A 27,704-nucleotide genomic window follows, 5' to 3' on the forward strand; every position below is an offset into this window, starting at 1 on the left:
CAATAACAATAAAAACCGAAACCGGAAACATGAAAATACGTTTGGCAACACTGACTGTCAGCCTGTCACCCGTCACAACAATTAGAGGTGTGTCCCATTCATCATGAATTTGATGGTCTGTTTTTAAACGTTTTTATTTATTTATAAACAAATCAACTTTTAAATTAATCTCGCTGTGAATCAACATGACTAATCAATCGGGCTTATCTTGACTGAAAGGTAATTATCGCAATTGGCGTAAGTCAACTTTATAGTTCACTGGGGATCAACAAAAGTGCACCTTTTAAGAGTTTTCAATAAAATAAATTGTAATGCCCTCCTTGAGAAAAAGAGTGTCTTCCTACCTTCGTCAACTGAGTTTTCACAACGAACCGCGCGATAAACGAAACAATATCAACGAAAATGCCTTTATAACAAAGTATCTTCAAGGGTAAGTGTTACCTTAACAAATAATTGTTAAGTACAATTGATTTGGTTTGTTGAACAGGAGCATAACATTGCGAGAAGGTCCCGCAATAAATTACGGTAAAATCCCCACCGATTTACCAAACTTTGAGTTGGAAAAGTATGAATGGGGCTCCAACTCAGTTGTGGGCAGTTACACTGGACCTAAAGGTGGTTTAACAACAGTGAAAAGAACAGAGAAGCATTTGTCTGTCCCTGACGATGATATTGACTTTATTGACACTCCTGAGGCAGAGCCTAGTAAGTAGTACCAATTACAACCCTGCACTAAAACTGACAATTGTTATGAAAAACCCCCACCCCTATTGACCCTATTTCAGTACTTGCACCAATACCAAAAAAGTCACCCAAGAGAGTTTCCGGACAACCCATAGATAACACCACAATGGTGATTAAAGTGGCTGGTAATGAGTATTGTGTTACCAACAAACCGAAAAGACACAGCAAAAGCTACAGTCTTGGAAGTATATCTGATTTTAATAATTCTATTGAAGTGGAGAAAACTAAAATTGAAAGAAAGCTAAGCAACTGTGATAAGAACCAAATTGATTGTACAGAGGAAAATGTTTGTGATACTGAGAGTGATTTGTTTAATGTAGAGCCCCCTAAAGGTACAAGTAGTGAAGTGATTAATGCAGACAAACCAAAAGTTGAAAACAAGCCTAATTTAAGTAAACCAAACATAGTTAACACTCATAATCATTCATCTACATCAAGGTCAAACGGTGTTAAACCTGGTGGTGGTACATCCTCAAAAAGTGAACAAAACCAAAATAAGTATGCTTTGTCCAAGTCTCAAAGTGATGGAAATCCTTTTCACCACAACAACAAAAAGAGAGGAAAAATCATCCAGGTGCAGAGACATCAAAGGCAGCAGGGTATTAACATTTTTGCTGGCATGGGATTTTTGCATTTGTTTTTTATTTAATCTATAGTGCAATTTAGTGAGAATTCATCTATATTGATGTATTTTTTTTTACAGTTTATGCTAGATGGATTGTATAGTGACTTGCTTCAGTAATTTACCCAAAATATTCTCTTCCAGTTCTTTAATTTGTTTAGAATGCTTGATTTTATTGCATTGAAAACAGGAAATTTTAAGCATTTTTTCAAAATGTTAAAGTGTTTTGTTACTGTTAGTGCACAAATAAATTCAAAAAACAGCATATTACATACATGGGGAATACATTTTTATTAACAGAATATTGAAATCAGGAATGGGATAATGGAAGTATAAAATCAAGTATTATTATGTGTATAATATTTTGTATTTTTTTTAAGAGTGACTTGACAAGTATGACATATTTATTGTAGGTCAAAACTGTCACTTTTTGTCGGATTAAAAGGTGGGGGTTAGGTTGTTTTGGGTGCTTTATCAGTTATGATTCTTTAATTTAGGTATAAGGTGTATTCTAACTTACCACCATAATATGCACCCCATCACTTTTTGCCTTGTAACACCTTAACAAGGCCCTTAAGGGAAAAATACCTTAATATAATCTTGTAGAGGATGAAATTTTCTATAACTTCCATTATTTACATTTTTTGTAGCTCCTCAAATAACGGAGCTACACTCAGTCTAAATGAAGTTAGTTTGAAAGAAGAAGTTTGGTCACTTTTTGCTTTGTAACTCCTTAAGGAGGCCCTAAAGGACAAAAACATCTTAATACAATCATGTTGAGAATGAAATTTCTTACAAATAACGGAGCTACTCAAAAATGTATAAAACATACTTCCCATCCCTGATTGAAATAAAAGAAAGCTCAATTTATATGCACAAAATGTTATTAACTCCTTGACAGTAGTAATATTAAATGTTTACTTGGAAAATTTGGCTAGCCAATCAATAATTAAATTAATTTGCCCATCAATACATTTAAACTAACACTATACAGGGTGCCACAAATTCGTGTCTTACAGAGTTCGTTGAATGGAGGCAAAGTTGCGGAATTTGGAGACCAATTTTAGGCCGTTTTGACATTTAAAAAAATTCGATTACTTACTCGAAAAAATACGAATTTTCAGAAAAACGTTTTTATTTTATTGTAAGCTTATTTGATGAGATAATTTAAATTTATTGACACTTCTTTGTCATAGCAACTTTTTTTCCTCTAAGACCTGACATGGTCACATTTCAAATCCGACGTTTCGGTTTTTGCCGGCCGTCATCAACTTTTTTAAATGACCTAAGTTTTGGAGGAAACAAAATTGCAATAACAAAGTGCCAATCAATTTAAATTATCTCATCAAATAAGCTTTCAATTAAATACTTTGCCTTCATTTAACCAACTCTCTGTATCTCTTACCGTTTTTGAGATCCCCATGATACCTGTATAGGCCAAATAGGTGATACAAATACATTGATTAGACGAAGATAGTTGCATGACTTTTTTTATTTTAATAAATAATTAAAATTAACCAAGTTGTTTGGATTAAGTTGATAATATGCTTAAAATTTCATGTAGCTACCATAAATAAAATTAAAGAGTATGGCTTTGCGCTTGAATTTGAAAATTATACATCTTTTTTGTAACACCCTGTACTATAAGTTTTTTTTTTCCGTATGTTAGTGTTATCTTCAAATTTTAAATGCATTTGTGTCAAACTTTTGCTATGCACTTATTAGTATTTTCTTCATCATTCAATTTAAAAAAAAAAATTAGTTAAATCTGTATAACTGTTCTATTTGCCACCCTGTGTCAATTTTACAAACGTTTTAGTATTTACTTACTAACACTTTAAACGTAGGCGCTATACTAAAACCAGTGTGTTGATCTAACACCCAGATCACCACTAATTATGGGTTAAATCACAAAATTTTTAGGTGACGAGTCAATAGAAAATTTGGATCCAAATACCCTGGCAAACGACTCGTGTCTGCCATCGGATTGGAACCAAAAGTCTGAGTGTTGTTACGGCATTTCTGACAGTTTGTACGATCGAAATCAGGTCACGAGACAGAAAAATGGTGACCCGATCGCTGATTGTTTCGGTATCATTGCCCGAAATGATTCCGCCATTCTTGCGGTTGCTGATGGAGTGAATTGGGGTAAGTTTGTTTCTTTATTACCAAGTAAAGCAAAACTTGGCCCTTAATTTTCATCATTACATCATTACTGATCGAAAAAGCATTACTTAATCGTCATTTTGCTCATAGGATTTAAAGTCCGATTGACGTTTCGAGATAGAGATACTCCCTCTGGTAATCAGTTTTGTAAACAGTTTCGGGCTTTCTAGCTGTCATTTCTGCGTTTATTTACATTGATTCTGGTTAGGTCAGTGTCATATTATTTATAATGGTGTCATAAGCCTTTTTGAGGTTTACAAACAGGAGACGGACTTATTGTTGTGGGTGACTGCTTTCTTCTCGATAATTTGAGTGATTGGGAATCTGTTGTCCATGCATGATCGGCCAGCTCTGAAACCAGCCTACTCCTCCAAATCATAGGGATCATACTTTTCCTCTATTAGGCACCTTACCGTATAATCTGCCTAGTGTGTTCGTTACTTATACGCCCCCATAGTTGGTGCAGAAGTCCTTTCGTCCTTTTTTCTGTATCGGGGTAATCCATGCAATTTTCCATTGCTCTCCAAGATGTTTATCCATTTCGTTGGTCCATATTTCATTAGTTCGGCCGGACTTTCCGTTTTTCGTGGCTTTTTCCATTATTTCTGGATCTACAGTTACTTGAGTGCCTTGAGCTCTATATGAAGTTGGTGAGAAGTTCCTGTATTGAGTTCTGTCCTCTCTGAGTTCTTGACTATAGTAGTCTTTGAGTTTCTTTGGAGTGATTATCGGAATATTTGTTATCTAATCTCAGAGTTTTAATCAGCTTCCATGCTTCTGACGATTGAGTTCCTCCCGAGTACGCATTGATTTCTGCGCATTTTCTTTCCCACATTTCGCTTGTATTTTTGTCTTCTGCTGATTTTGTATGTAGCCATTTTTGATGTGCTTCTTGTTTGGCAGTTTTATGGTTTTCAAGTGTTGTAGCCCATCCCTCAGTTGGATATCGTTTTCTTGGATCAAGAACGCCCAGTGCTTCATTTGATGCAGTTTTCAGACTTCCAATTGTGCATTGGTATAGCAATTCTGGTGGTATTTCCGCGTGCTGGTTCTCTAAGGTTGCTTACAGTCTTCTTTAGTACTGTATTTTAATACTGTCTTCTCTAAAGAGGTATTGTGTGTCTATACCGTCGTTTTCTCTGTTCTTTTGGATTTTAAATGTGATTTTTAATTTAATATTTGACCAGATAGTGATCCCTGCCTGATTCTTCGAACTTAATACCAACTTGCCCTAATTTTAGACAGGGAACCAGATAATTTCAATATAATTATAAAAATAAATTGGGTGTTCACTCTGTACAATGCTACATGAGCAGCATATTTGTGTAATATCCAGCAAACTGGGTAGTAGTTTGTGATTGGTCTTGCAACTGCTTTTTCTTCACCAATCACAAACTATGAACAGTATTTACGCTAGAAAATGTGGACTTGCCATTAGTAATTATTTTTTAAATAAATTTTTTCAAAAACAGTCTCAATAAACTTGTTCTTTAGGTGAGAAAGCGAGTATAGCAGCGAAATCGGCGGTGCACGGTTCGTTGCACTACTTAAACAAAACCATCTTCAATGACACTAAACTGTTTGACAGCCTGACTAACAAGACTGACGATGTAGATTTAAGCGGCAATTCGTCGACTCACGGTGACATTGGCAGTATGGTAACCAACACCAGAGAGGTGTTTGTCTGTTTATTGAGAGCGTTTAATTGCGCCCATGATCTCATTTTGGAAAACAAGGTAAGAATACTAAAAATGCATTTTTATTGGAATTTTGTGACGTAGTAAGGGACATTTACTAATTTAGTATCGCATTTTTGTCCTTGCCCTTTTCCTAAATTTTTTTACAAGTAAACAATAGTGACTGTTTGACAACGTTGCCAATCATCTGATCATTTAGTGTAAAATTGCTGCAGGGTCGCCAAATTGACCATTTTTCAAAAACAGTATTGACAGTAATAACCAGAGATCACCTTTCTAATTCAGTGTTGCCAAATTGTGACTTTTCATAAATGATCAATACATATTAACATTTTAGTAAAGTTCCCAAACTGATCGTTTTGCTAATTTAGTACAAAATTGTTGTCATGATGCCAAATTGACCATTTTTCTTATCTATAGTGACCAATTTTTGTACTGCTACTGATTCGACATTATTATCTTAACATGATTTACAAATGAACAATACACACAGTTTTGCAACATTGCCAAACTAACCATTTTTCCTAATTCCATTCATCAACGTTGTCAAACTGATCATTTTGCTGCAGTCTTGCCAAATCCTCCATTTTTCAAAACCATCAGTAATAATCACAGTTTGACAACGTTGCCAAACTGATAGTTTTCCTAATTTGGTAGTAAACTGTTACAGTATTGCCAAATCCATTGTTTTATAAAAGCAGACTCTAATCAGAATTGGGCTATGTTGCCAAATTAACTATATTTCTAATCTAGTGACAAATTTTTTCACTGTTGCCAAACATGACCGTTTCTCCTAAAATTACTTATAATGATTAATGTTTACAGTCAGCAACATTGTCAAGTTGATGACTATTTTGCAGAAATAGTTCGGCAACGTTGCCAGACTAACCGTTTTGCTAATTTAGTACAAAATTGTGGTCTTGATGCCAAATTGACAATTTTTCTAATTTAGTGACAAATTATTGAAATGTCAATTGAGCAGTGACATTTAATTTTGTGCTAAAATGATTTACAAATGAACAATACTCATAGTTTGGCAACGTTGCCAAATTTACCATTTTTCCTAAAATTGCTCATAAATGATTAATATTCAGAAATGTCAAACTGATTATTTTGCAAATTTATGATCAAATTGCTGCAGTGTTGTCAAATCGATTATTTCTTAAAAACGGATAATGATCACAGTTTGGCAACGTTTCTAGGCTAGCCGTTTTGCTAATTTAGTACACAATTATGGTCATGATGTCAAATTGATCATTTTTCTAATTTTTAGTGTATAGACATTTGTCCTAAAATGATTTACAAATGAACAATACTCATAGTTTGGCAACGTAGCCAAATACACCATTGTTCCTAAAATTGCTCATTAATGATTAATATTTAGCAATGATTCCTAAAATGATTTACGAATTAACAATATTCATAGTTTGGCAACGTTGCCAAACTGACCATTTTTCCTAAAATTACTCGTAAATGATGGATGTTTAATATCAGCATGGTTGTCAAACTGATCATTTTGCAAATTTAGCATTAAAACAGAAAAAGTTGTATTTAGTTTATTTGGCGGGAAATTGAAAATGTTTCAAAGTTTCGTCGGAAAATCAATTGAAATTCTTTCTTGTAGCGAATAACGGTATAAATTAGGTTATGGTGTCAAATGTGTATGGAGTTGCCGGCGTGTGCAACTTTGATTGGTTACGGGTTCATCGAAGTGATCATAACCAATGAGAATATTAATAGATTTCAATTTTACATTGACTTTTTAAAGTGTATAGGCTATGAAATCCGAAATATATTATACAGGGTGTTTTTACGATAAATGCGTCATATTTTAGGGTTTGGTTAAACGTCAAAAAGTAACTCCAGTTTGCTATACAGGGTGGTCCAGTTTTAAGTGTCAATAATTCGCCATTTGATAGCTAATCAAAAAATAAGTTGACTTGCATTATGTCATTTTTCTGAAAAACGTTTCCTAAGGAAGATACAGTCCTCCAAATTTCAATTTAAAAAATCGTTTTATAGTTTAAAACTGAACATCCAAGACTTGTGAAAGTCCGAACTTGTACTGAATAGTCTAAAAACTTTTTTACTACTAGGAATGGTCTTATGATTCGCTTTCTCAGACTGCCATCCTGGTTGAGTGTCTGAAACTGGCATTCAAGAACTAAAAAAAGTCCGGAAATCAAGACAAAGATTGTATTGTGCATGAAACTCATTTTTTACTACTAAAAATAGTATAAAAGTTGACTTTTAATGCTAGAACTGACTTTACTAGGACTAAAGAGAGTCCAAAAGTATATTTTCAAGACTTTAATTGGTGTACAACTGAATTTTCTGGACTGGACAACAAGTCTAGAAGTAAATTAAATTTTCGGACTATTTTATTTCTAAAAATTAGTTCTCAAAACTATTATTGTAGCATTTGGTACCAAAATTTTTTACTTTTATTACTGAAAAAACTTGACTTTTGGAAATAGTCTTAAACTCGATTTTTCAGTCTTAAAAAGCACTAAAAACAGTCTGAATTTCTTAGAGGTGCTACAATTTATTGCACCTATGAGTGTAGAAGTCAATTTAATAGTGAAGAAGCTTGAAATAACATTTTCAAAACTATGGTCAGTGGACACACTGGCTTTTAGGCCTGATAAGTCAAAAACTTTGTAAAGATAGTCTTGAAACTCGATTTGAGGCACTGAAAACAGCCTTAAAACACTAAAAACAGTCTAGTTTATTAAGAAATACCCGAATTTTTAGCACTGAGGTGTCTAGAAGTCGATTTAATAGTGACAAAGCTTGGAATGCCATTTTAAGTCTATGAAGAATGTAAAAATTGTTTTTTAAGTTTGCTATGTCAATAACTTGGTGAAGATAGTCTTGAAACTCGAGTTTCAAGCTGAAAGCAGTTTTGAAGCACTAAAAATAGTCCAGAATTCAAAGAAAATGAAAAGCAAAGTAAAAAGCACGAAAAGTTAGTTTTCAAGACAATTTTCATGAATCTAATGTCAATGTCCTGCATCTAAGACTATTTTCAAGATTAAAATATTGAAATTATGAAAACTTACTTCAAATGCAAATTTTAAGCTTCTGATGTCACTTTTCATTAGTTCAGTTACATTTTGGGGTTCAAGTCAATTTTTATTTAAATGTATGAATTTGTAGTAACAAATTCTTGAAAAAGTACTTAGTTTTTATGTCTACAAGTCAATTTTCTGTATTAAAGTCTCTCGATTTGCATAAAAAATCCATTTTCAAAACTAAAAACTTTCAGTTTGTCTGGAAACTATGAAACTGGCTACAATAATATGTTTTAAACTTCTTAAGTGAATTTTCCGTTTCCAAGACAATTTTTAAGTTGGGTTGGGTTAGTTTTGGGTCTTTGACCGTAATAACGTGTAATAAAGTGCTTGTTCCAAATTTGATCAATATTGCTCCAACGGTCTGACAGTTATGACAAAAAAACGATTTTTTAAACAGAAATTTGAAGGACTGTATTTTCCTTAGAAAGCACTTTTCAGGAAAATGACATAATGAATGTCAACTTATTTTTTAATTGGCTATGGATTGGTGAATTATTGACATTTAAAACTGGACCACCCTGTATAAACCATGGTCTAAAGCTGTTTTGTTATGGAGATACAGGGTGTTGAAGTTTGGATCAATTTTCCATAAAATGCAAATCAGTTCTCAATTCCTTATTCAATTTAAAACAGAAAAGGTATCTTGAAACTTTTTGGTATGTTTTCTTGTTTTTGAGTAAAATATAAAAAATCAAGTAAAAGTATCAATACAATTAATACTAAATTTTCGACTTTCGTCACAATTCAATTTTAAAATTTAGATTTATTCAGTTTTTTATTGAAAAAATCATGATTTTTTATTTTTTACTGGAAAACAGAAAAGTGTACAGAAAAAATGCTATAATCAAACCCTAAAATATGACGCATTTATCGTGAAACACTCTGTATTTTATGGCTTTAAACAAAACGTAGAACCAAGTCTAAATGTTACAATAATTTTAATCATGGGGGAGGGCTTAGCTGGTCAAAAAATGCCAAAATGGTTTTCCTAGAACAAAACTGAGGGATAATATATTTGCAGGGAATGCTAACTACCCTTACTGTAGCTGTTGTACTACCTCTAAAACACCGAACTACCGATGGAAAGTCTCTCCAAGAGTCGCAATTTGTTTGTTGCGTTTGTAATGTAGGCGACACTTTGGCTTACGTGTATTCTCAAAAAAGCGGACTTAGAGAGTTGACTAAGGGTTTGTTAGCCACATTTTTGTCTGTTACAAATATGAGTATTGTTTTTTTTTTGCTCAGGATCTCATGATGTAAATTGCAACAGAGATTTACGAGACGCTTTAGGAGCTTTAGGTCCAGTGGATGGGATTAATCCAGAACTGAGCAATTTGACTCTATCCATAACAACTCTGAGCAAAGGTGATATGGTTATTGTAGCTAGCGATGGTTTGACTGATAATTTCGATCCGAATGTGTGCAAATTTACGATAAGTTCCACCAAGGCGGAGGTACCGAAAAAAAGTACAGTGCAACATAATAAAGTTCCGGTGGTGAGAAAAGAGGCGCAAAAACCTCCCGTTAAACCGCCGAGAAAAAGTAAGGGTAGAGGGTCGATATCCAGTGCTAATCAGTCAGAACGGTCGAATTCCTCGTCTGAAAAGGAAGTCAAAGTTGGTGTACAGGGTGGTTCTGCTAAAAAAGCCGAGCCAGAGTTGGACGATCCATTAAAAGCGCATTTTATGCGGCAAAACTCTGTGGAAGAACCAGCCCCCGGACTGAACACTCTTAACAACACCCGACCAACCACCACTCAACCTGCAAGAACCAACCAAGCTTTCAGACTGACGAAAGCAAAAACGTCACTAGAGCTACGCTCCTACACCCAAACGCAGAAAAATCACGTCATTCTACGCAACGAGGACGGTTTACCGTTCGTGTCTCCAATACAACGTTACGAACTTCAGTTGTTGCTCATGGAGGACATTTTGAAGAACGGCATCTCGGGCAGAGACAAACCGACCGTTAGTGCGAAAAAATTGTGCGAAAACTTGGTCAGTTTCACGCTAAGCATAACGGCGGCCAAACGACGCACTTTGGAAGATCCGGATTTGTATTTCGATAACCGGAACGGGGTGTCAGTGGAAGTGTCCAATCAGGAGAAGAAACTGAGACGGAAGCGGACGTTGGATAAGGTGCAATCGTTGCCCGGTAAGTTAGATCACGTCACAGTGGTTGCCTACAATGTGGGAAACCTGTTCTAGTAACCTGTATTAATTTCTTAAAAAAAAGAAACAACAAAGTAATATGAAAATTATCAGAAGTAGTTGAACCAGTGGTGCACAATATTTGTAAAAGTCTCAGTTAAATAAGTTGAAAGAAAATAATAGATTCGACAACCAAGTTTAGGAGCTGCTCCACTGAGGGTGTTCCATAAGTGATGGTAAATAATTTAATGGCGGATTCTGGTTCTAGACAACCGGTCACAATTTGTGTTTTTTTTTTCCAAAAAATGTACGAGCAATTTTAACGCCCTCTAGCGGCGTTATTTGTACCTTTACTGCCTGATTTTAGGACATTTTTGGAAAACTGGAAATGTGCTCTACAAAACTGTTTTTCTGTTATTTTGACATATCTGTCAAACTAACCGAGTTACGGCTGGTTGAAGCGGTCTGACAACCGGTCACAATTTGTGATTTTTCCAAAAAATGTACGAGCAACTTTAACGCCCTCTTGCGACGTTATTTGTACCTTTACTGCCTGATTTTAGGTCATTTTTGGAAAGCTTGAAATGTGCTCTACAAAACTGTTTTTCTGTCATTTTCTGTCAATTTTTAAAATATCTGTCAAAATCACCGAGTTACGACTGGTTGAAGCGGTCTGTCAACCGGTCAAAATTTGTGATTTTTTCAAAAAATGTACGAGCAACTTTAACGCCCTCTAGCGACGTTATTTGTACCTTTGCTGCTTGATTTTAGGACATTTTTGGAAAACTGGAAATGTGCTCTACAAAACTGTTTTTCTGTCATTTTTACATATCTGTCAAAATAACCGAGTTACAGCGGTTTGAAGCTGTTCAGTCAAATTAGAGATAGTTACTGACGAGCAAATTTGACGCCTTCTAGCGGTCAAACGGTACAACTTAACTGCGCCCGCTCAACGTCACGTGACAGCCCCATTCATTGGCTTCTTTGGTCACATGATGCCTCTATACGGAATGTTTCAAATAAGCGGTTATTTGTGATTTAATGGAAAGATGTACAGTAAAACGAATTTTGTGCGCAAGTTAATTTTTAACGCGCTGTCAAGTTTGACAAGTTGACAGGATTAGGGGGGAATTTTTTCACAATTTTTAAATTTTACTGACAGTTTATCCTCTAGGGGGCGTTCAATTTATGGCATAGAGACGTCTGGCGTGGCAGTCGGGGAGATTTTTGAATAGCTGTCAACTTTGACAGGAGTGAGCTACGATCTTGAAACTTTGCTAATTATTTTGACATTATTTTGACCCCATAAATACGCCATTAAACTATTTATCATTACTTATGGAACACCCCGTATATAACACAACGTTGTATCTATCAAGATAAACCGCAAATGTCATCCCAGGAACCGTTTTGATTGGTTAAACACAAGATTTGTGTTGCGTTAATGTCTTAGTGTGACGATCTATAAATTCCGTCTTACTAATCAAAATGTCATTCCAGGAAAATTCCAGTTTTTACATAATTTCCCCCTTTACACAAGAAAAACTTGGTTTTGAGATTGTCACTTATACGAAACACTATTCCTGGCCAGTTTTAATCGTAACCGTATGACGTATTCGTACTGTTAAATATAAACAAACAATACAGGGTGATCGTTTTCCGAGTCTCACCATGAAGATCTCAATTATTTATTTTTTCTGCCTGACTGTACTAAATTTGGTAGTTTTTCGCAGGTTATTGGATAGGAAATTTAATGAGGATTCCAAAAATGTGCTTAAAACCGTTATTTTCTTACTCTAAGTGGGTTTTAGAGGTGATTTTGTCCCTGACTGTTCATTAAACTATGTTTCTAGCTGTTCATACTTTGACATCGCTTTTCTCCCTGACCGTACTAAATCTTGTAGTGGTTTTTTGAGTTTATTGGATAGGAAATTTAATAAGGATTCCAAAAATGTGCTTAAAACCGTTATTTTCTTACTCTAAGTAGGATTTACAGTTGATTTTCTCCCTGACTGTTCTTTCAAACTATGTTTCTAGCTGTTCATACTTTGATACCGCTTTTCTCCCTGACCTTACCAAATTTTGTAGTGTTTTTTCAGTTTATTGGATAGGAAATCTAATGAGGATTCCAAAAATGTGCTTAAAACCGTTATTTTCTTACTCTAAGTGAGTTTTACAGTGGATTTTGTCACTAACTGTTCTTTCAAACTATGTTTCTAGCTGTTTATACTTTGACACCGCTTTTCTCCATGATCGTACCAAATCTTGTAGTGTTTTTTCAGTTTATTGGATAAGAAATCTAATGAGGATTCCAAAAATGTGCTTAAAACCGTTATTTTCTTACTCTAAGTGGGTTTTACAGTGGATTTGTCTCTGACTGTTCTTTCAAACTATGTTTCTAGCTGTTTATACTTTGACACCGCTTTTCTTCACGACCGTACCAAATCTTGTAATGTTTTTTCAGTTTATTGGATAGGAAATTTAATGAGGATTCCAAAAATGTGCTTAAAACCGTTATTTTCTTACTCTAAGTGGAGTTTACAGTGGATTTTGTCCCTGACTGTTCTTTCAAACTATGTTTCTAGCTGTTCATACTTTGACATCGCTTTTCTCCCTGACCGTACTAAATCTTCTAGAGTTTTTTCAGTTTATTGGATAGGGAATTTAATGAGGATTCCAAAAATGTACTTAAAACCGTTATTTTCTTACTCTAAGTAGGTTTTACAGGTAATTTTGTCCCTGACTGTTCTTTCAAACGATATTTTTAGCTGTTCATACTTTGACACCGCTTTTCTCCTTGACCGTACCAAATCTTGTAATGTTTTTTCAGTTTATTGGATAGGAAATCTAATGAGGATTCCAAAAATGTGCTTAAAACCGTTATTTTCTTACTCTAAGTGAGTTTTACAGTGGATTTTGTCCCTGACTGTTCTTTCAAACTATGTTTCTAGCTGTTTATACTTTGACACCGCTTTTCTTCACGACCGTACCAAATCTTGTAATGTTTTTTCAGTTTATTGGATAGGAAATTTAATGAGGATTCCAAAAATTTGCTTAAAACCGTTATTTTCTTACTCTAAGTGGAGTTTACAGTGGATTTTGTCCCTGACTGTTCTTTCAAACTATGTTTCTAGCTGTTCATACTTTGACATCGCTTTTCTCCCTGACCGTACTAAATCTTCTAGAGTTTTTTCAGTTTATTGGATAGGGAATTTAATGAGGATTCCAAAAATGTACTTAGAACCGTTATTTTCTTACTCTAAGTGGAGTTTACAGTGGATTTTGTCACTGACTGTTCTTTCAAACTATGTTTCTAGCTGTTCATACTTTAACATCGCTTTTCTCCCTGATCGTACCAAATTTTGTAGTGTTTCTCAGGTTATTGGATAGGAAATCTAATGAGGATTCCAAAAATGTGCTTAAAACCGTTATTTTTTTTACTCTAAGTGGGTTTTACAGGTGATTTTGTCCCTGACTGACTTTACAAGTGGTTTGACATTGTGGGCATGACAATTTTGTCTCTGACTCTCATACTGTGCTCAAATATTTGCAAAAATCAGGGTTTAGAAAAGTTTCTTTGCAGTATTCGATGACAGTGGTCACGTGGCTGCCTAGCTAAATTAGTCTCCAAAAACCACGTGATATCTGTCACTAATATCAAAAGTGACCTGCCAAACTTTGCAAGAATTACAGTTTCATCACAATACAGTTTTCGAAACAAAACGTTTTTCTAAGATTTATGAGACTCGAAAAACGGACACCTTGTATAAGGTCCGTGCCAACCGAAATTCAAAAAAGTGTGGATTTTCATTGGTTCAATGATCACATGACTAGACTTGCTTGACTTGGAACAAATTTTACTCACGATAACTGCCATTTTGAATACGTGTACTAGAGTGCTACTAGTAATAGAACGGGCATACTTATAGGAAAAGGCACTTTTAGCCCACAAAAAGTCTTCTGCTAGTCAGTTTAGTGCAGGCGTAACGTAGGAAAGGAGACTATTTTTGGACTTTTATGTATTAACGTGCAATTTGTAACCTTTAATTCAAACTTGACATTCTACTGTGCAATGATTTTTGTAAGTATGCAATAGTGTATGTTAAACTTACTTATACTTCCAATATTTGTAACAAACTCATCTATTTTTTGTAAGTAATAAACAAATATTATTTTTATTTGTCTGATTTATATTACTAATCCTCCAATATACATTTATATTTACTAACAGATTAAAAAAGAACTTAAACATAAACAGAAGAACATAAACATTTAGAGCTGAATCTGGTGGTCTATCGAACGACACCCTACCCGACTAATTTCAGCCAAATATTGCGCAGCCGAATCGTGCAACTCTCTAATCATTGTAGGGTATTTGGATAAGATTGACAAAAATCGTTGCTTGTCCAAAATGAAAAACTCGCAAGGAGACACCGCCACCACGTTAGCCAACTAAACAAAAACATTGTTTACATCTTTAAACAACTTGTGGTAGTTTTACCCTGTTTAGATCCAGAGCTAGAGCAACTTCCCCAAAATGAACGCCGTCTCTTAAATAGTACATCTCTATGTTGTCCATTGAGGTTACTACCACTGTTCCGGCTACTAGCACAAACATGCAATGCCCTACGAGAGTAAATTAGCACTAAATGACCGGTTTGGGTGTGTGTGACTTTACCAGGGCTTCCTGCTCTAACGATCACATCACCGGGTAGGAAAATTTCTGAACTTAGAGCTGTGCGAATTTTCCGTAGAACCTCGCGAGAAAGAGTGGCGAAAAGTTGCACTTGGTTCAAACTTCCTTTGGTTTGAGCCATCAGAATTTCCTTTCTTAAGGCCCACGAGGTGGCTTTTTTAATCACTGAGTCCTGTAAATGTTGATTTTTCGATTATAATCGGGAAAAATTACTTAAATTGCAGTACGTTCCTACATTTTAAGATTAATTTACTGTCTACTCAGAAAATTTCAGGGTCGTAACCTTCAAATTTCGGATATACTGTCTGAAATTGTGTTTTGTTGCATTCCATTGACTTTTCCGGATTTTCAATGTTTTTTAGTCCACTCTGACTGAAGTTAGAGTGGTTTATGGAAAAAAGGGAGTACGTCTCTGGATTTTAAGCTGAATTTACTGTCCACACAGCCAATTTCTGGGCCGTAACACCCAAATTTTGGAAATACTGACTGAAATTGTGTTTGGTTGCATTTCATTGACTTTTCTGTATTTTCAATGCTTTTTAGTACAGTCTGACTGAAGTTAGAGTGGTTTATGGAAAAAATGGAGTACTTCCCTGGATTTTAAGATCAATTTACTGATTACACAGCAATTTTCAGGGCCGTAACTTCCAGATTTTGGAAATACTGACTGAAATTGTGTTTTGTTGCATTTCATTGACTTTTCTGTATTACAATGCTGTTCAGTACAGTCTGAATAAAGTTAAGGTGGATTATGGAAAACCTTCAGTACGTCCCTGGAATTTAATGTTAATTTACTGTGTGCACAGCAAATTTCAGGCTCGTAACCTCCAGATTTTGGAAATACTGACTAAAATTGTGTTTTGTTGCATTTCATTGACTTTTCGGTATTTTCAATGTATTTTAGAACAGTCTGACTGAAGTTAGGGTGGTTTATGGAAAACCTTCACTACGTCACTGGAATTTAATGTAAATTTACTACCTGCACTGCAATTTTCATGACCGTAACCCCCAAATTTTGGAAGTACTGACTGAAATTTGTGTTTTGTTGCATTCCATTGACTTTTCCGGATTTTCAATGTTTTTTAGTCCACTTTGACTGAAGTTAGAGTGGTTTATGGAAAAAATGGAGTACTTCCCTGGATTTTAAGATCAATTTACTGATTACACAGTAATTTTCAGGACCGTAACCTCCAGATTTTGGAAATACTGACTGAAATTGTGTTTTGTTGCATTTCATTGACTTTTCTGTATTTTCAATGTTTTTTAGAACAATCTGACTGAAGTTAGAGTGGTTTATGGAAAAAATGCAGTACGTCCCTGGATTTTAAGATCAATTTACTGATTACACAGCAATTTTCAGAGCCGTAACCTCCAGATTTTGGAAATACTGACTGAAATTGTGTTTTGTTGCATTTCATTGACTTCTGTATTTTCAATGTATTTTAGTACAGTCTGACTGAAGATAGAGTGGTTTATGGAAAAAATGCAGTACGTCCCTGGATTTTAAGATCAATTTACTGATTACACAGCAATTTTCAGAGCCGTAACCTCCAGATTTTGGAAATACTGACTGAAATTGTGTTTTGTTGCATTTCATTGACTTTTCTGTATTTTCAATGTTTTTTAGTACAGTCTAACTGAAGTTAGGGTGGTTTATGAAAAACCTTCAGTACGTCACTGGAATTTAATGTAAATTTACTACCTGCACTGCAATTTTCATGACCGTAACCCCCAAATTTTGGAAGTACTGACTGAAATTTGTGTTTTGTTGCATTCCATTGACTTTTCCGGATTTTCAATGTTTTTTAGTCCACTTTGACTGAAGTTAGAGTGGTTTATGGAAAAAATGGAGTACGTCCCTGGATTTTAAGATCAATTTACTGATTACACAGCAATTTTAAGGGCCGTAACCTTCAGATTTTGGAAATACTGACTGAAATTGTGTTTTGATGCATTCCACTGACTTTTCGGCATTTTCAATGCTGTTCAGTACAGTCTGACTGAAGTTAGGGCGGTTTATGGAAAACCTTCAGTACGTCTCTAGAATTTAAGGTTAATTTACTGTTTGCACACCAAATTTCAGGCTCGTAACCTCCAGATTTTGGAAATACTGACTAAAATTGTGTTTTGTTGCATTCCATTGACTTTTCCGGATTTTCAATGTTTTTTAGTCCACTTTGACTGAAGTTAGAGTGGTTTATGGAAAAAATGCAGTACGTTCCTAGATTTTAAGATCAATTTACTGATTACACAGCAATTTTCAGGACCGTAACCTCCAGATTTTGGAAATACTGACTGAAATTGTGTTTTGTTGCATTTCATTGACTTTTCTGTATTTTCAATGTTTTTTAGTACAGTCTAACTGAAGTTAGGGTGGTTTATGAAAAACCTTCAGTACGTCACTGGAATTTAATGTAAATTTACTACCTGCACTGCAATTTTCATGACCGTAACCCCCAAATTTTGGAAGTACTGACTGAAGTTTGTGTTTTGTTGCATTTCATTGACTTTTCTGTATTTTCAATGTTTTTTAGTCAACTCTGACTGAAGTTAGAGTGGTTTATGGAAAAAAGGGAGTACGTCCCTGGATTTTAAGCTGAATTTACTGTCCACACAGTCAATTTCTGGGCCGTAACACCCAAATTTTGGAAATACTGACTGAAATTGTGTTTTGTTGCATTCCACTGACTTTTCGGCATTTTCAATGCTGTTCAGTACAGTCTGACTGAAGTTAGGGTGGTTTATGGAAAACCTTCAGTACGTCCCTGGAATTTAAGGTTAATTTACTGTGTGCACAGCAAATTTCAGGCTCGTAACCTCCAGAATTTGGAAATACTGACTGAAATTGTGTTTTGTTGCATTTCATTGACTTTTCGGCATTTTCAATGTTTTTTAGTACAATCTGACTGAAGATAGAGTGGTTTATGAAAAAAATGCAGTACGTCACTGGATTTTAAGATCAATTTACTGATTACACAGCAATTTTCAGAGCCGTAACCTCCAGATTTTGGAAATACTGACTGAAATTGTGTTTTGTTGCATTTCATTGACTTTTCGGTATTTTCAATGTTTTTTAGAACAATCTGACTGAAGATAGAGTGGTTTATGAAAAAAATGCAGTACGTCCCTGGATTTTAAGATAAATTTACTGATTACACAGCAATTTTCAGAGCCGTAACCTCCAGATTTTGGAAATACTGACTGAAATTGTGTTTTGTTGCATTTCATTGACTTTTCGGTATTTTCAATGTTTTTTAGAACAATCTGGCTGAAGTTAGAGTGGTTTATGGAAAAAATGCAGTACGTCTCTGGATTTTAAGATCAATTTACTGATTACACAGCAATTTTCAGAGCCGTAACCTCCAGATTTTGGAAATACTGACTGAAATTGTGTTTTGTTGCATTCCACTGACTTTTCGGCATTTTCAATGCTTTTTAGTACAGTCTGACTGAAGTTAGGGTGGTTTATGGAAAACCTTCAGTACGTCTCTAGAATTTAAGGTTAATTTACTGTTTGCACACCAAATTTCAGGCTCGTAATCTCCAGATTTTGGAAATACTGACTAAAATTGTGTTTTGTTGCATTTCATTGACTTTTCTGTATTTTCAATGTTTTTTAGTACAGTCTGACTGAAGTTAGGGTGGTTTATGGAAAACCTTCAGTACGTCACTGGAATTTAATGTAAATTTACTACCTGCACTGCAATTTTCATGACCGTAACCTCCAAATTTTGGAAGTACTGACTGATATTGTTATGTTTCATTTTAACTGACTTTTCTGTATTTTCTGATGACTTTCAATACAGTCTTTGTACTTTTTGCACTTGTTGCATAAATAACTATTTAAAAATGATTTGTAAAGTAGAATTTATATGTCAGACATGAAAATTGGCTTGATAATTTTACCGAAGAGCGAACTATCACATTTCCTTGTATCAAGGTAGAAAATTGACTTGAAAACTTGTCCAACAAGGCATTTTTCATGTTTTGACCTTTGAAACTTGAAAAGTAGGTAATTTGATTAAATTTACATTTCAGGTATGAAAATTGACTTCATAATTTGACTAAATAGTAAATTTTCCATAAATTTTGTTTTCAATACAACCCTGTTCATCTGAAAGAACAATTGAATTGTTCCTTGTATATATCAGCATATCATTCAAGTTTGTGTAAAAGTACTACATTTACCACTCTAAGTTGCTCTTTTGGAGTAACTTTTAGAGTATCAAAGTTTGGTTACATAAATCAAAACACACCTTATAAAAGTGACCCTGATACTTAAACTTCAAGTATAAGTGAATTCTGTCCCGAAGATTGACCGGCAGCGCCTTGTAGCTCATGTAGGCGTTAACAGCGTTATAAGTGTTGGTCTGGTTGTTTTGTGCGCAAAAGTATCTGTAGACAATCTCCATAGTCTGCAAAGAAAAAAAGTTATTATTTTGTAAGTTTAGTATCGAGAAATCCAATTGAGAGTATCACTTAAAGTGCTTTTCTGACAAAAAGCTGAAGTAAAGTTTGCTGTCTATTTTTATTCTTTTAATGAATAAATATTGTCACTAATAGAAAATCCATTAATTTAAAAGTATATAAATTCATTAAATTAAAGCAGATATTCGGAGATGGCAAAATAAGTTAATCAATCGGGTATAAATTAAGCTCTACATGCGTTATTAAGGGAGACGGTCGGAGACTCCGCCTCATGACACCATGAGGTAGTCGTCTTGAATCCTGCAACCCGCACCGCAGGTTCGTAAATTAATTGAATAGTTTTAAATTATAATAAAACGCGAGTGCCAAACCCTCCCGAAAGCTGCCCTCATCATTGTTTAACAAATGTAAGTATAATCTATTTAATTTTGGGGATAATGTTTAAAGGTTTTATTCCGATTCAAATAGTTGATAAACCAACCATTTTGTCTGAATTTTTGATATTTGCTACGTAACTTATTCTGTATTAAAAAGCCTCCAGTACCAAATTAGTCTATAATACTCTTCAAATAGATTTCTCCTAAAGAATTATATTAACAAACAAACACTAATCGGATTTCCCTGTACGTAGTTTGAGAGACAAAACCTGAACGTGAATGGCCAAATGAAAAACGAATCCCATCAGAATAAACACAATGGGAATGATGATATCCTGAATCTTGTCGTGATCGACGCAACGTCCCACATTGACCAACAGCAACATCTCGAAAGTGCCGGAGCAATGTTTCAGGAAGAGTTCCACATTTTCTGTGGGGACGTCAGACTGCGAACGTCAAATTTTCATTCAGTATTCACGTTTTATTAAATAGTTTACCAAAAATGAGTACAAAATGTAGGCGGCAAACTCCAGTCCCATCACCATGTTGAAGAACAATTTGATTGATTTGGATGTGAACGTGCTCCAACCGTAATAGAGGCGGGTGTGTTCTATGATTTCCAAGACCCACGGATACCTAAAATGTGATGGTCCTCTTTGAATAGCAAATTACGTAAATAGTGTTGTAGGAAGTATTTCAAAAGTTACGCAAAACACTGATAAAGCAAAAAGACAGTTAGTTTGAGAAAGTCAGTTGGTTTGGTTGGTATATTGACACCTTTGGTACTGTTTATACCGATTTTACTGTATTTTTAGAGTGTTTTGTAGTTTTACAACAGATGGAGAGGATTTGACGGTTGTCATATTTAAAATAGACTAAAATTAAATCAGAAACAGACAACCAAACGTTATAAATGCTAAAAACGCACTGATGAAAGTATAAAATGCATTCAACCAAAATCATACTGATTTTGTTAGTTTCATTGTTTTGTACCTCCATGGGATTGAATTTGACAGTTTTCAAGGTTTAAGACAGAACTGTAACTGACGGCCAAATGTCATAACTGTCAAAATTCCACTCATAGGAATAACTCTGTGGACTTCTATACGTTGCCAGTTACACTGGTACGTCACTCCATTTTACTTTGATTTTCGTTATATGTATATTGGTGCGGGTGGACTGAACCAGTGAGTAACAGCCGAGAATAATCATTCATTACTCACGGGTAGGTAAAATGGGTGTTATTATCTATTCAAAACGAGTGAGTAAACAGTCATTACATTATACACGACATTTTAAATCCAGAGTCATTATCGTCATTGTCTTTTTTAAAGGTTTTAGAGGCTGGAGGGAAAATTAGCTGTTCGTTTGATTCCTAACATCGTTTACAGTGTTGTCAAATCCGTCTTTGTTTTTCAAATCTTACCTGCCTTTGTACATTAAAAAAATCATGGTAGGATAAGCGATGTTGTACGTGGCATCTCGGACGACTTGACGCAATCCCAGTATTCGAATTATTTGCGGACACAATCCGATTATGTCGTAGAAAAAATAGTTGATGATGTAATGTTTGGCCACTTTTCCCTTATCCATCACGACCATATTGTGAAAGGTGTCGTAGTAGCCGACCACAAAACCCATTATCCATAGCAAAACGTAGTTCACTAGAATTACATATACAAAAACGAAAATTAGAATACACATGTATGAACCTAGCAGGAGCAATAATAACTCTTCAATATTACAATGTTGCCAAGTAGTAACAAACAATTTTTTGGTGGTAATTAAGTTAGCAAAAAATAGTTGACTGATACAAGACATTATTAGGCAAGTGTTAATAACTTTGACAACAATGCACTGGTTGCAAGGAATGAATAATTTAGCCCTTTACCTACGATACGGAATTGAAAAGTCTCTAATTACGTCACGTCGGATCGTGCCAGGCACATTTTATGGTAGACGACCTCATTATATAAAAAAAATCAATTTTTACAGCTTGACAGTTGAAAACTATATACAACATGGTCAACTTGATAAATATGGCGGTACAATGACGTAACCGCCAACTGCGCTGGCTTTTACTTACCGTTGCACGGTAACATGATCATGGTAAAATTAAACTTGCTAGTAAGCGGATAAATAATGGGAATGGCCATAAAGTAGCACATTAGAATCAGGGCGGTGATCACGTTAAAATACATGGAAAACATGCTCAGAGGGTGAATCATGTCGTAGTGCTGCACCAGATGGACTTTTTCCTCTCTTTTCAAACGTCTCATGGATGGCGCGTACATTTTTGTTAAGGGGTGATCAATGCTGATCATTGTAAATCTGAGAAAGGGAGAAGAGTATTACAAAGCATGCCCGATTGAAAAATCCAGCATAGGCATTCACTGCGACAAATCACGAAGAAACTCTCTTACCTTTTTAGTTTTCTTCTAAAATTCACCAAAATTCCTCCTTCAATGAATTTATTGCAAATGTCCCATGGTTCACCCGGTAAACTGCACCGATGGTACTTGGAATCCTGTTTTGTCGTTACAAATCTGATATCGTCCATGTTTTTATGGGAGTTCGATGAAGATTCAAAGCTGTCACGTTTAGTCGCCTATTTGACAGGCCTAGAATGAGTAAACAGACTTAAAACCGTAGCAACCATATTTAACACCATTCAGGATATATCAAAATTCAAACAAATATAATATTACGTCATAATTTTTTTAAAATTTATTCTGAAAAACGAGAGTCAAATTTGACGCCCTCTAGCGGCTAAACGAGACAACATAACCGTGCCCGCTCAATGTCACGTGATAGCCTCATTCATGAGCTTTCTTTTGCTGTACGGTAGTTTTCTACAGGGTGTTTCAAATAAGCGAGTTATGGACGATTTTCTGAAAATTTCACCAAAATTTAACCTAAATTAAAGATTTTTGGGCCTACTATGCTATACGGCGACCATTTTGGATTTTCGTTAATCAAAGTGACTTCTCTAACTAATTTGACCCTGGGGAACAAAAATCTGACGTCCATTTTGCTCTAACTGTCACCGTTTCGGAGATGAAAATATGTCAATATTTTGACATTTTAGGGCGTGGCACCCTTGCAAAATGTCATTTTAACAAATGACACTTTACGTCATTGTTGTACTATTAACCTGAAGGTATTTAAGCAGTTGAGGTTAATTTTGAAAATAAAAAATTTTCTGAAAAAATTAGGTGAAAATTTTTGACAATTCTAGTTTTTAATTTTTCAAGGTAAAGCGGTGCATGGTACCAAAAAAGTGTATAGAATGTAAAAGTTGCATTTGTGGTAAATTTCAGACCTATAACCTGAAACGTTCTTTCTCAAAAAACGGTAGTCAACTTTGACGCCCTCTAGCGGCTAAACGGGGAAACTGAGCCGTGCCCGCTTAACGTCACGTGATAGCCCCGTTCATTAGCTTTCTTTTGTTATAGGGGGGTTTTATATAGAGTGTTTCGAATAAGCGAGTTATGGACGATTTTCTGGAAAAGTGCACCAAAATTTTGCTTAAAATTGGGAATTTCTGCTTTCTAGGAAAGTTTTTACATAAAGTAGGCTTAGAATTTGACATAGATTCCAAAAATTGAATAAAAAATTATAAGTGTGGTTTGTTGCTCAAATTTGGGCACCCTGTATACTGATGGGTCCAGAAAAATCTAAAACCTAACCTAACCTAAGCTAACTTAAAAATAACTCGGTTATTTTGGCAATTATAGGGTGGTTCAATATACCAATTTGTAGCCCTTGAAATTCTCTTTTGACCACCCTGTATAGCGTTTTTACCTAAAACGTCAATGCTGAAGACTGCTTTAGAAGCATTTTGGAGTTTCTGTAGTGTTTTGTAATTTTTTTAGACTACTTTAGGAATATTCAGGTTTCTGAAGAGTTTAAAAAGCATTGAAGATTCTGGACTGCTTTTAAAGCATTTATGGACGGTTCTACAAACTTATAAAAGTTTCTAAACTGCTTTGAAATTTTTTGAAAGCCTCTAGACTAGTTGAAGATCATTTTGGATGCCTTTAGAGTGTTCTAAAAGCTTTTGGAAACTTCTAGACTGTTTTGGAAGGCTTTCGACTGCTTGAGAAGTATTTTGGAGTTTCTGTAGTATTTTGAAATATTTTTAGACTACTTTTAGGGCATTGAAGGTTCTGAACTGCTTTTAAAACATTTGAAACCTTGCAGATGGTTCTAGAAGCTGTTAAACTGCTCTAGAAGCATACAGAATCTTTTAGACGGTCTTGAAATGTTTTGAGAGCTTCTAGACTGTTCTAAAAGCTTTTGGAAGGCTGCTTTAGAAGCATTTTGGAGTTTCTGTAGTGTTTTGTAAATTTTTTAGACTACTTTAGGAATATTTATAAGGTTTCTGAAGAGTTTAAAAAGCATTGAAGGTTCTGAACTGCTTTTAAAACATTTGAAACCTTGTAGATGGTTCTAGAAATTGTCAAATTGCTCTAGAAGCATACAGAATCCTTTAGACGGTCTTGAAATGTTTTGAGAGCTTCTAGACTGTTCTAAAAGCTTTTGGAAGGCTGCTTTAGAAGCATTTTGGAGTTTCTGTAGTGTGCATTGAAGGTTCTGGACTGCTTTTAAAGCATTTGACAACTTATGGACGGTTCTAAAAACTTATGAAAGCTTCTAAACTGCTTCGAAATTTTTTGAAAACTTCTAGACAAGTTGAAGATCATTTTGGATGCCTTTAGAGTGTTCTAAAAGCTTTTGTAAACTTGTAGACTACTTTTAGGGCATTGAAGGTTCTGAACTGCTTTTAAAACATTTGAAACCTTGCAGATGGTTCTAGAAGCTGTTAAACTGCTCTAGAAGCATACAGAATCTTTTAGACGGTCTTGAAATGTTTTGAGAGCTTCTAGACTGTTCTAAAAGCTTTTGGAAGGCTGCTTTAGAAGCATTTTGGAGTTTCTGTAGTGTTTTGTTTTTTTTTTAGACTACTTTAGGAACATTTAGAAGGTTTCTGAAGAGTTTAAAAACCATTGAAGGTTCTGGACTGCTTTTAAAGCATTTGACAACTTATGGACGGTTCTACAAACTTATGAAAGCTTCTAAACTGCCTTGAAATTTTGTGAAAGCCTCTAGACTAGTTGAAGATCATTTTGGATGCCTTTAGAGTGTTCTAAAAGCTTTTGGAAACTTCTAGACTGTTTTGGACGGCGTCCGACTGCTTTAGAAGGATTTTGGAGTTTCTGTAGTATTTTGAAATCTTTTTAGACTACTTTTAGGGCATTCAAGGTTCTGGACTGCTTTTAAAACATTTGAAACCTTGTAGATGGTTCTAGAAATTGTTAAATTGCTCTAGAAGCATACAGAATCTTTTAGACGGTCTTGAAATGTTTTGAGAGCTTCTAGACTGTTCTAAAAGCTTTTGGAAGGCTGCTTTAGAAGCATTTTGGAGTTTCTGTAGTGTTTTGTAATTTTTTTAGACTACTTTAGGAATATTTATAAGGTTTCTGAAGAGTTTAAAAAGCATTGAAGGTTCTGAATTGCTTTTAAAACATTTGAAACCTTGCAGATGGTTCTAGAAGCTGTTAAACTGCTCTAGAAGCATACAGAATCTTTTAGACGGTCTTGAAATGTTTTGAGAGCTTCTAGACTGTTCTAAAAGCTTTTGGAATGCTGCTTTAGAAGCATTTTGGAGTTTCTGTAGTGTTTTGTAAATTTTTTAGACTACTTTAGGAATATTTATAAGGTTTCTGAAGAGTTTAAAAAGCATTGAAGGTTCTGAACTGCTTTTAAAACATTTGAAACCTTGTAGATGGTTCTAGAAGGTGTTAAACTGCTCTAGAAGCATACAGAATCTTTTAGACGGTCTTAAAATGTTTTGAGAGCTTCTAGACTGTTCTAAAAGCTTTTGGAAGGCTGCTTTAGAAGCATTTTGGAGTTTCTGTAGTGTTTTGTAATTTTTTTAGACTACTTTAGGAATATTTATAAGGTTTCTGAAGAGTTTAAAAAGCATTGAAGGTTCTGAACTGCTTTTAAAACATTTGAAACCTTGTAGATGGTTCTAGAAGCTGTTAAACTGCTCTAGAAGCATACAGAATCTTTTAGACGGTCTTAAAATGTTTTGAGAGCTTCTAGACTGTTCTAAAAGCTTTGGGAAGGCTGCTTTAGAAGCATTTTGGAGTTTCTGTAGTGTTTTGTAATTTTTTTAGACTACTTTAGGAATATTTATAAGGTTTCTGAAGAGTTTAAAAAGCATTGAAGGTTCTGAATTGCTTTTAAAACATTTGAAACCTTGCAGATGGTTCTAGAAGCTGTTAAACTGCTCTAGAAGCATACAGAATCTTTTAGACGGTCTTGAAATGTTTTGAGAGCTTCTAGACTGCTCTAAAAGCTTTTGGAAGGCTGCTTTAGAAGCATTTTGGAGTTTCTGTAGTGTTTTGTAAATTTTTTAGACTACTTTAGGAATATTTATAAGGTTTCTGAAGAGTTTAAAAAGCATTGAAGGTTCTGAATTGCTTTTAAAACATTTGAAACCTTGCAGATGGTTCTAGAAGCTGTTAAACTGCTCTAGAAGCATACAGAATCTTTTAGACGGTCTTGAAATGTTTTGAGAGCTTCTAGACTGTTCTAAAAGCTTTTGGAAGGCTGCTTTAGAAGCATTTTTGGAGTTTCTGTAGTGTTTTGTTTTTTTTTAGACTACTTTAGGAACATTTAGAAGGTTTCTGAAGAGTTTAAAAACCATTGAAGGTTCTGGACTGCTTTTAAAGCATTTGACAACTTATGGACGGTTCTAAAAACTTATGAAAGCTTCTAAACTGCCTTGAAAGTTTGTGAAAGCCTCTAGACTAGTTGAAGATCATTTTTGATGCCTTTAGAGTGTTCTAAAAGCTTTTGAATACTTCTAGACTGTTTTGGACGGCGTCCGACTGCTTTAGAAGTATTTTGGAGTTTCTGTAGAATTTTGAAATATTTTTAGACTACTTTTAGGGCATTGAAGGTTCTGAACTGCTTTTAAAACATTTGAAACCTTGCAGATGGTTCTAGAAGCTGTTAAACTGCTCTAGAAGCATACAGAATCTTTTAGACGGTCTTGAAATGTTTTGAGAGCTTCTAGACTGTTCTAAAAGCTTTTGGAAGGCTGCTTTAGAAGCATTTTGGAGTTTCTGTAGTGTTTTGTAATTTTTTTAGACTACTTTAGGAATATTTATAAGGTTTCTGAAGAGTTTAAAAAGCATTGAAGGTTCTGAACTGCTTTTAAAACATTTGAAACCTTGTAGATGGTTCTAGAAATTGTTAAATTGCTCTAGAAGCATACAGAATCTCTTTTAGACGGTCTTGAAATGTTTTGAGAGCTTCTAGACTGTTCTAAAAGCTTTTGGAAGGCTGCTTTAGAAGCATTTTTGGAGTTTCTGTAGTGTTTTGTTTTTTTTTAGACTACTTTAGGAACATTTAGAAGGTTTCTGAAGAGTTTAAAAACCATTGAAGGTTCTGGACTGCTTTTAAAGCATTTGACAACTTATGGACGGTTCTAAAAACTTATGAAAGCTTCTAAACTGCCTTGAAAGTTTGTGAAAGCCTCTAGACTAGTTGAAGATCATTTTTGATGCCTTTAGAGTGTTCTAAAAGCTTTTGAATACTTCTAGACTGTTTTGGACGGCGTCCGACTGCTTTAGAAGTATTTTGGAGTTTCTGTAGAATTTTGAAATATTTTTAGACTACTTTTAGGGCATTGAAGGTTCTGAACTGCTTTTAAAACATTTGAAACCTTGCA

General features: G+C 34.7%; 2 protein-coding genes across 5 annotated transcripts; one reads left to right on the plus strand and one right to left on the minus strand.

The window, feature by feature from the left end:
• Positions 1–54: 54 nt before the first annotated feature.
• LOC145725910 (PP2C-like domain-containing protein CG9801) lies at positions 55–14,634 on the plus strand. Of its 3 annotated transcripts, none has more exons than XM_081974827.1 (7): positions 55–430; positions 488–705; positions 786–1,343; positions 3,290–3,514; positions 5,027–5,268; positions 9,328–9,493; positions 9,552–14,634. In XM_081974827.1, the coding sequence occupies exons 1-7, from the start codon at positions 312–314 to the stop codon at positions 10,511–10,513; spliced, it is 2,490 nt and encodes an 829-aa protein (XP_081830953.1). In that variant the 5' UTR covers positions 55–311; the 3' UTR covers positions 10,514–14,634. The 3 variants fall into 3 exon arrangements, with proteins under 3 accessions (XP_081830953.1, XP_081830954.1, XP_081830955.1); XM_081974828.1 differs by having other exon boundaries at positions 56–430; positions 786–1,076; XM_081974829.1 differs by lacking the exon at positions 786–1,343 and having other exon boundaries at positions 57–430.
• On the minus strand, positions 14,626–22,656 carry LOC145725913 (potassium/sodium hyperpolarization-activated cyclic nucleotide-gated channel 2-like). Of its 2 annotated transcripts, XM_081974832.1 has the most exons (9): positions 22,381–22,643; positions 22,044–22,288; positions 21,384–21,621; positions 20,455–20,593; positions 20,227–20,403; positions 19,409–19,567; positions 15,135–15,324; positions 14,958–15,082; positions 14,626–14,908 (listed from the first exon to the last, which is right to left on the minus strand). In XM_081974832.1, exons 1-9 carry the CDS (start codon positions 22,515–22,517, stop codon positions 14,729–14,731), a joined length of 1,590 nt encoding a protein of 529 aa, XP_081830958.1. In that variant the 5' UTR covers positions 22,518–22,643; the 3' UTR covers positions 14,626–14,728. The 2 variants fall into 2 exon arrangements, with proteins under 2 accessions (XP_081830958.1, XP_081830959.1); XM_081974833.1 differs by lacking the exon at positions 20,227–20,403 and having other exon boundaries at positions 22,381–22,656.
• Between the last annotated feature and the right edge of the window lie 5,048 nt (positions 22,657–27,704).

Source organism: Ips typographus, linkage group LG3, assembly GCF_016097725.1.
Source record: "Ips typographus isolate SLU linkage group LG3, UJ_Ityp_2.0, whole genome shotgun sequence".
Lineage (NCBI taxonomy): Eukaryota > Metazoa > Arthropoda > Insecta > Coleoptera > Curculionidae > Ips > Ips typographus.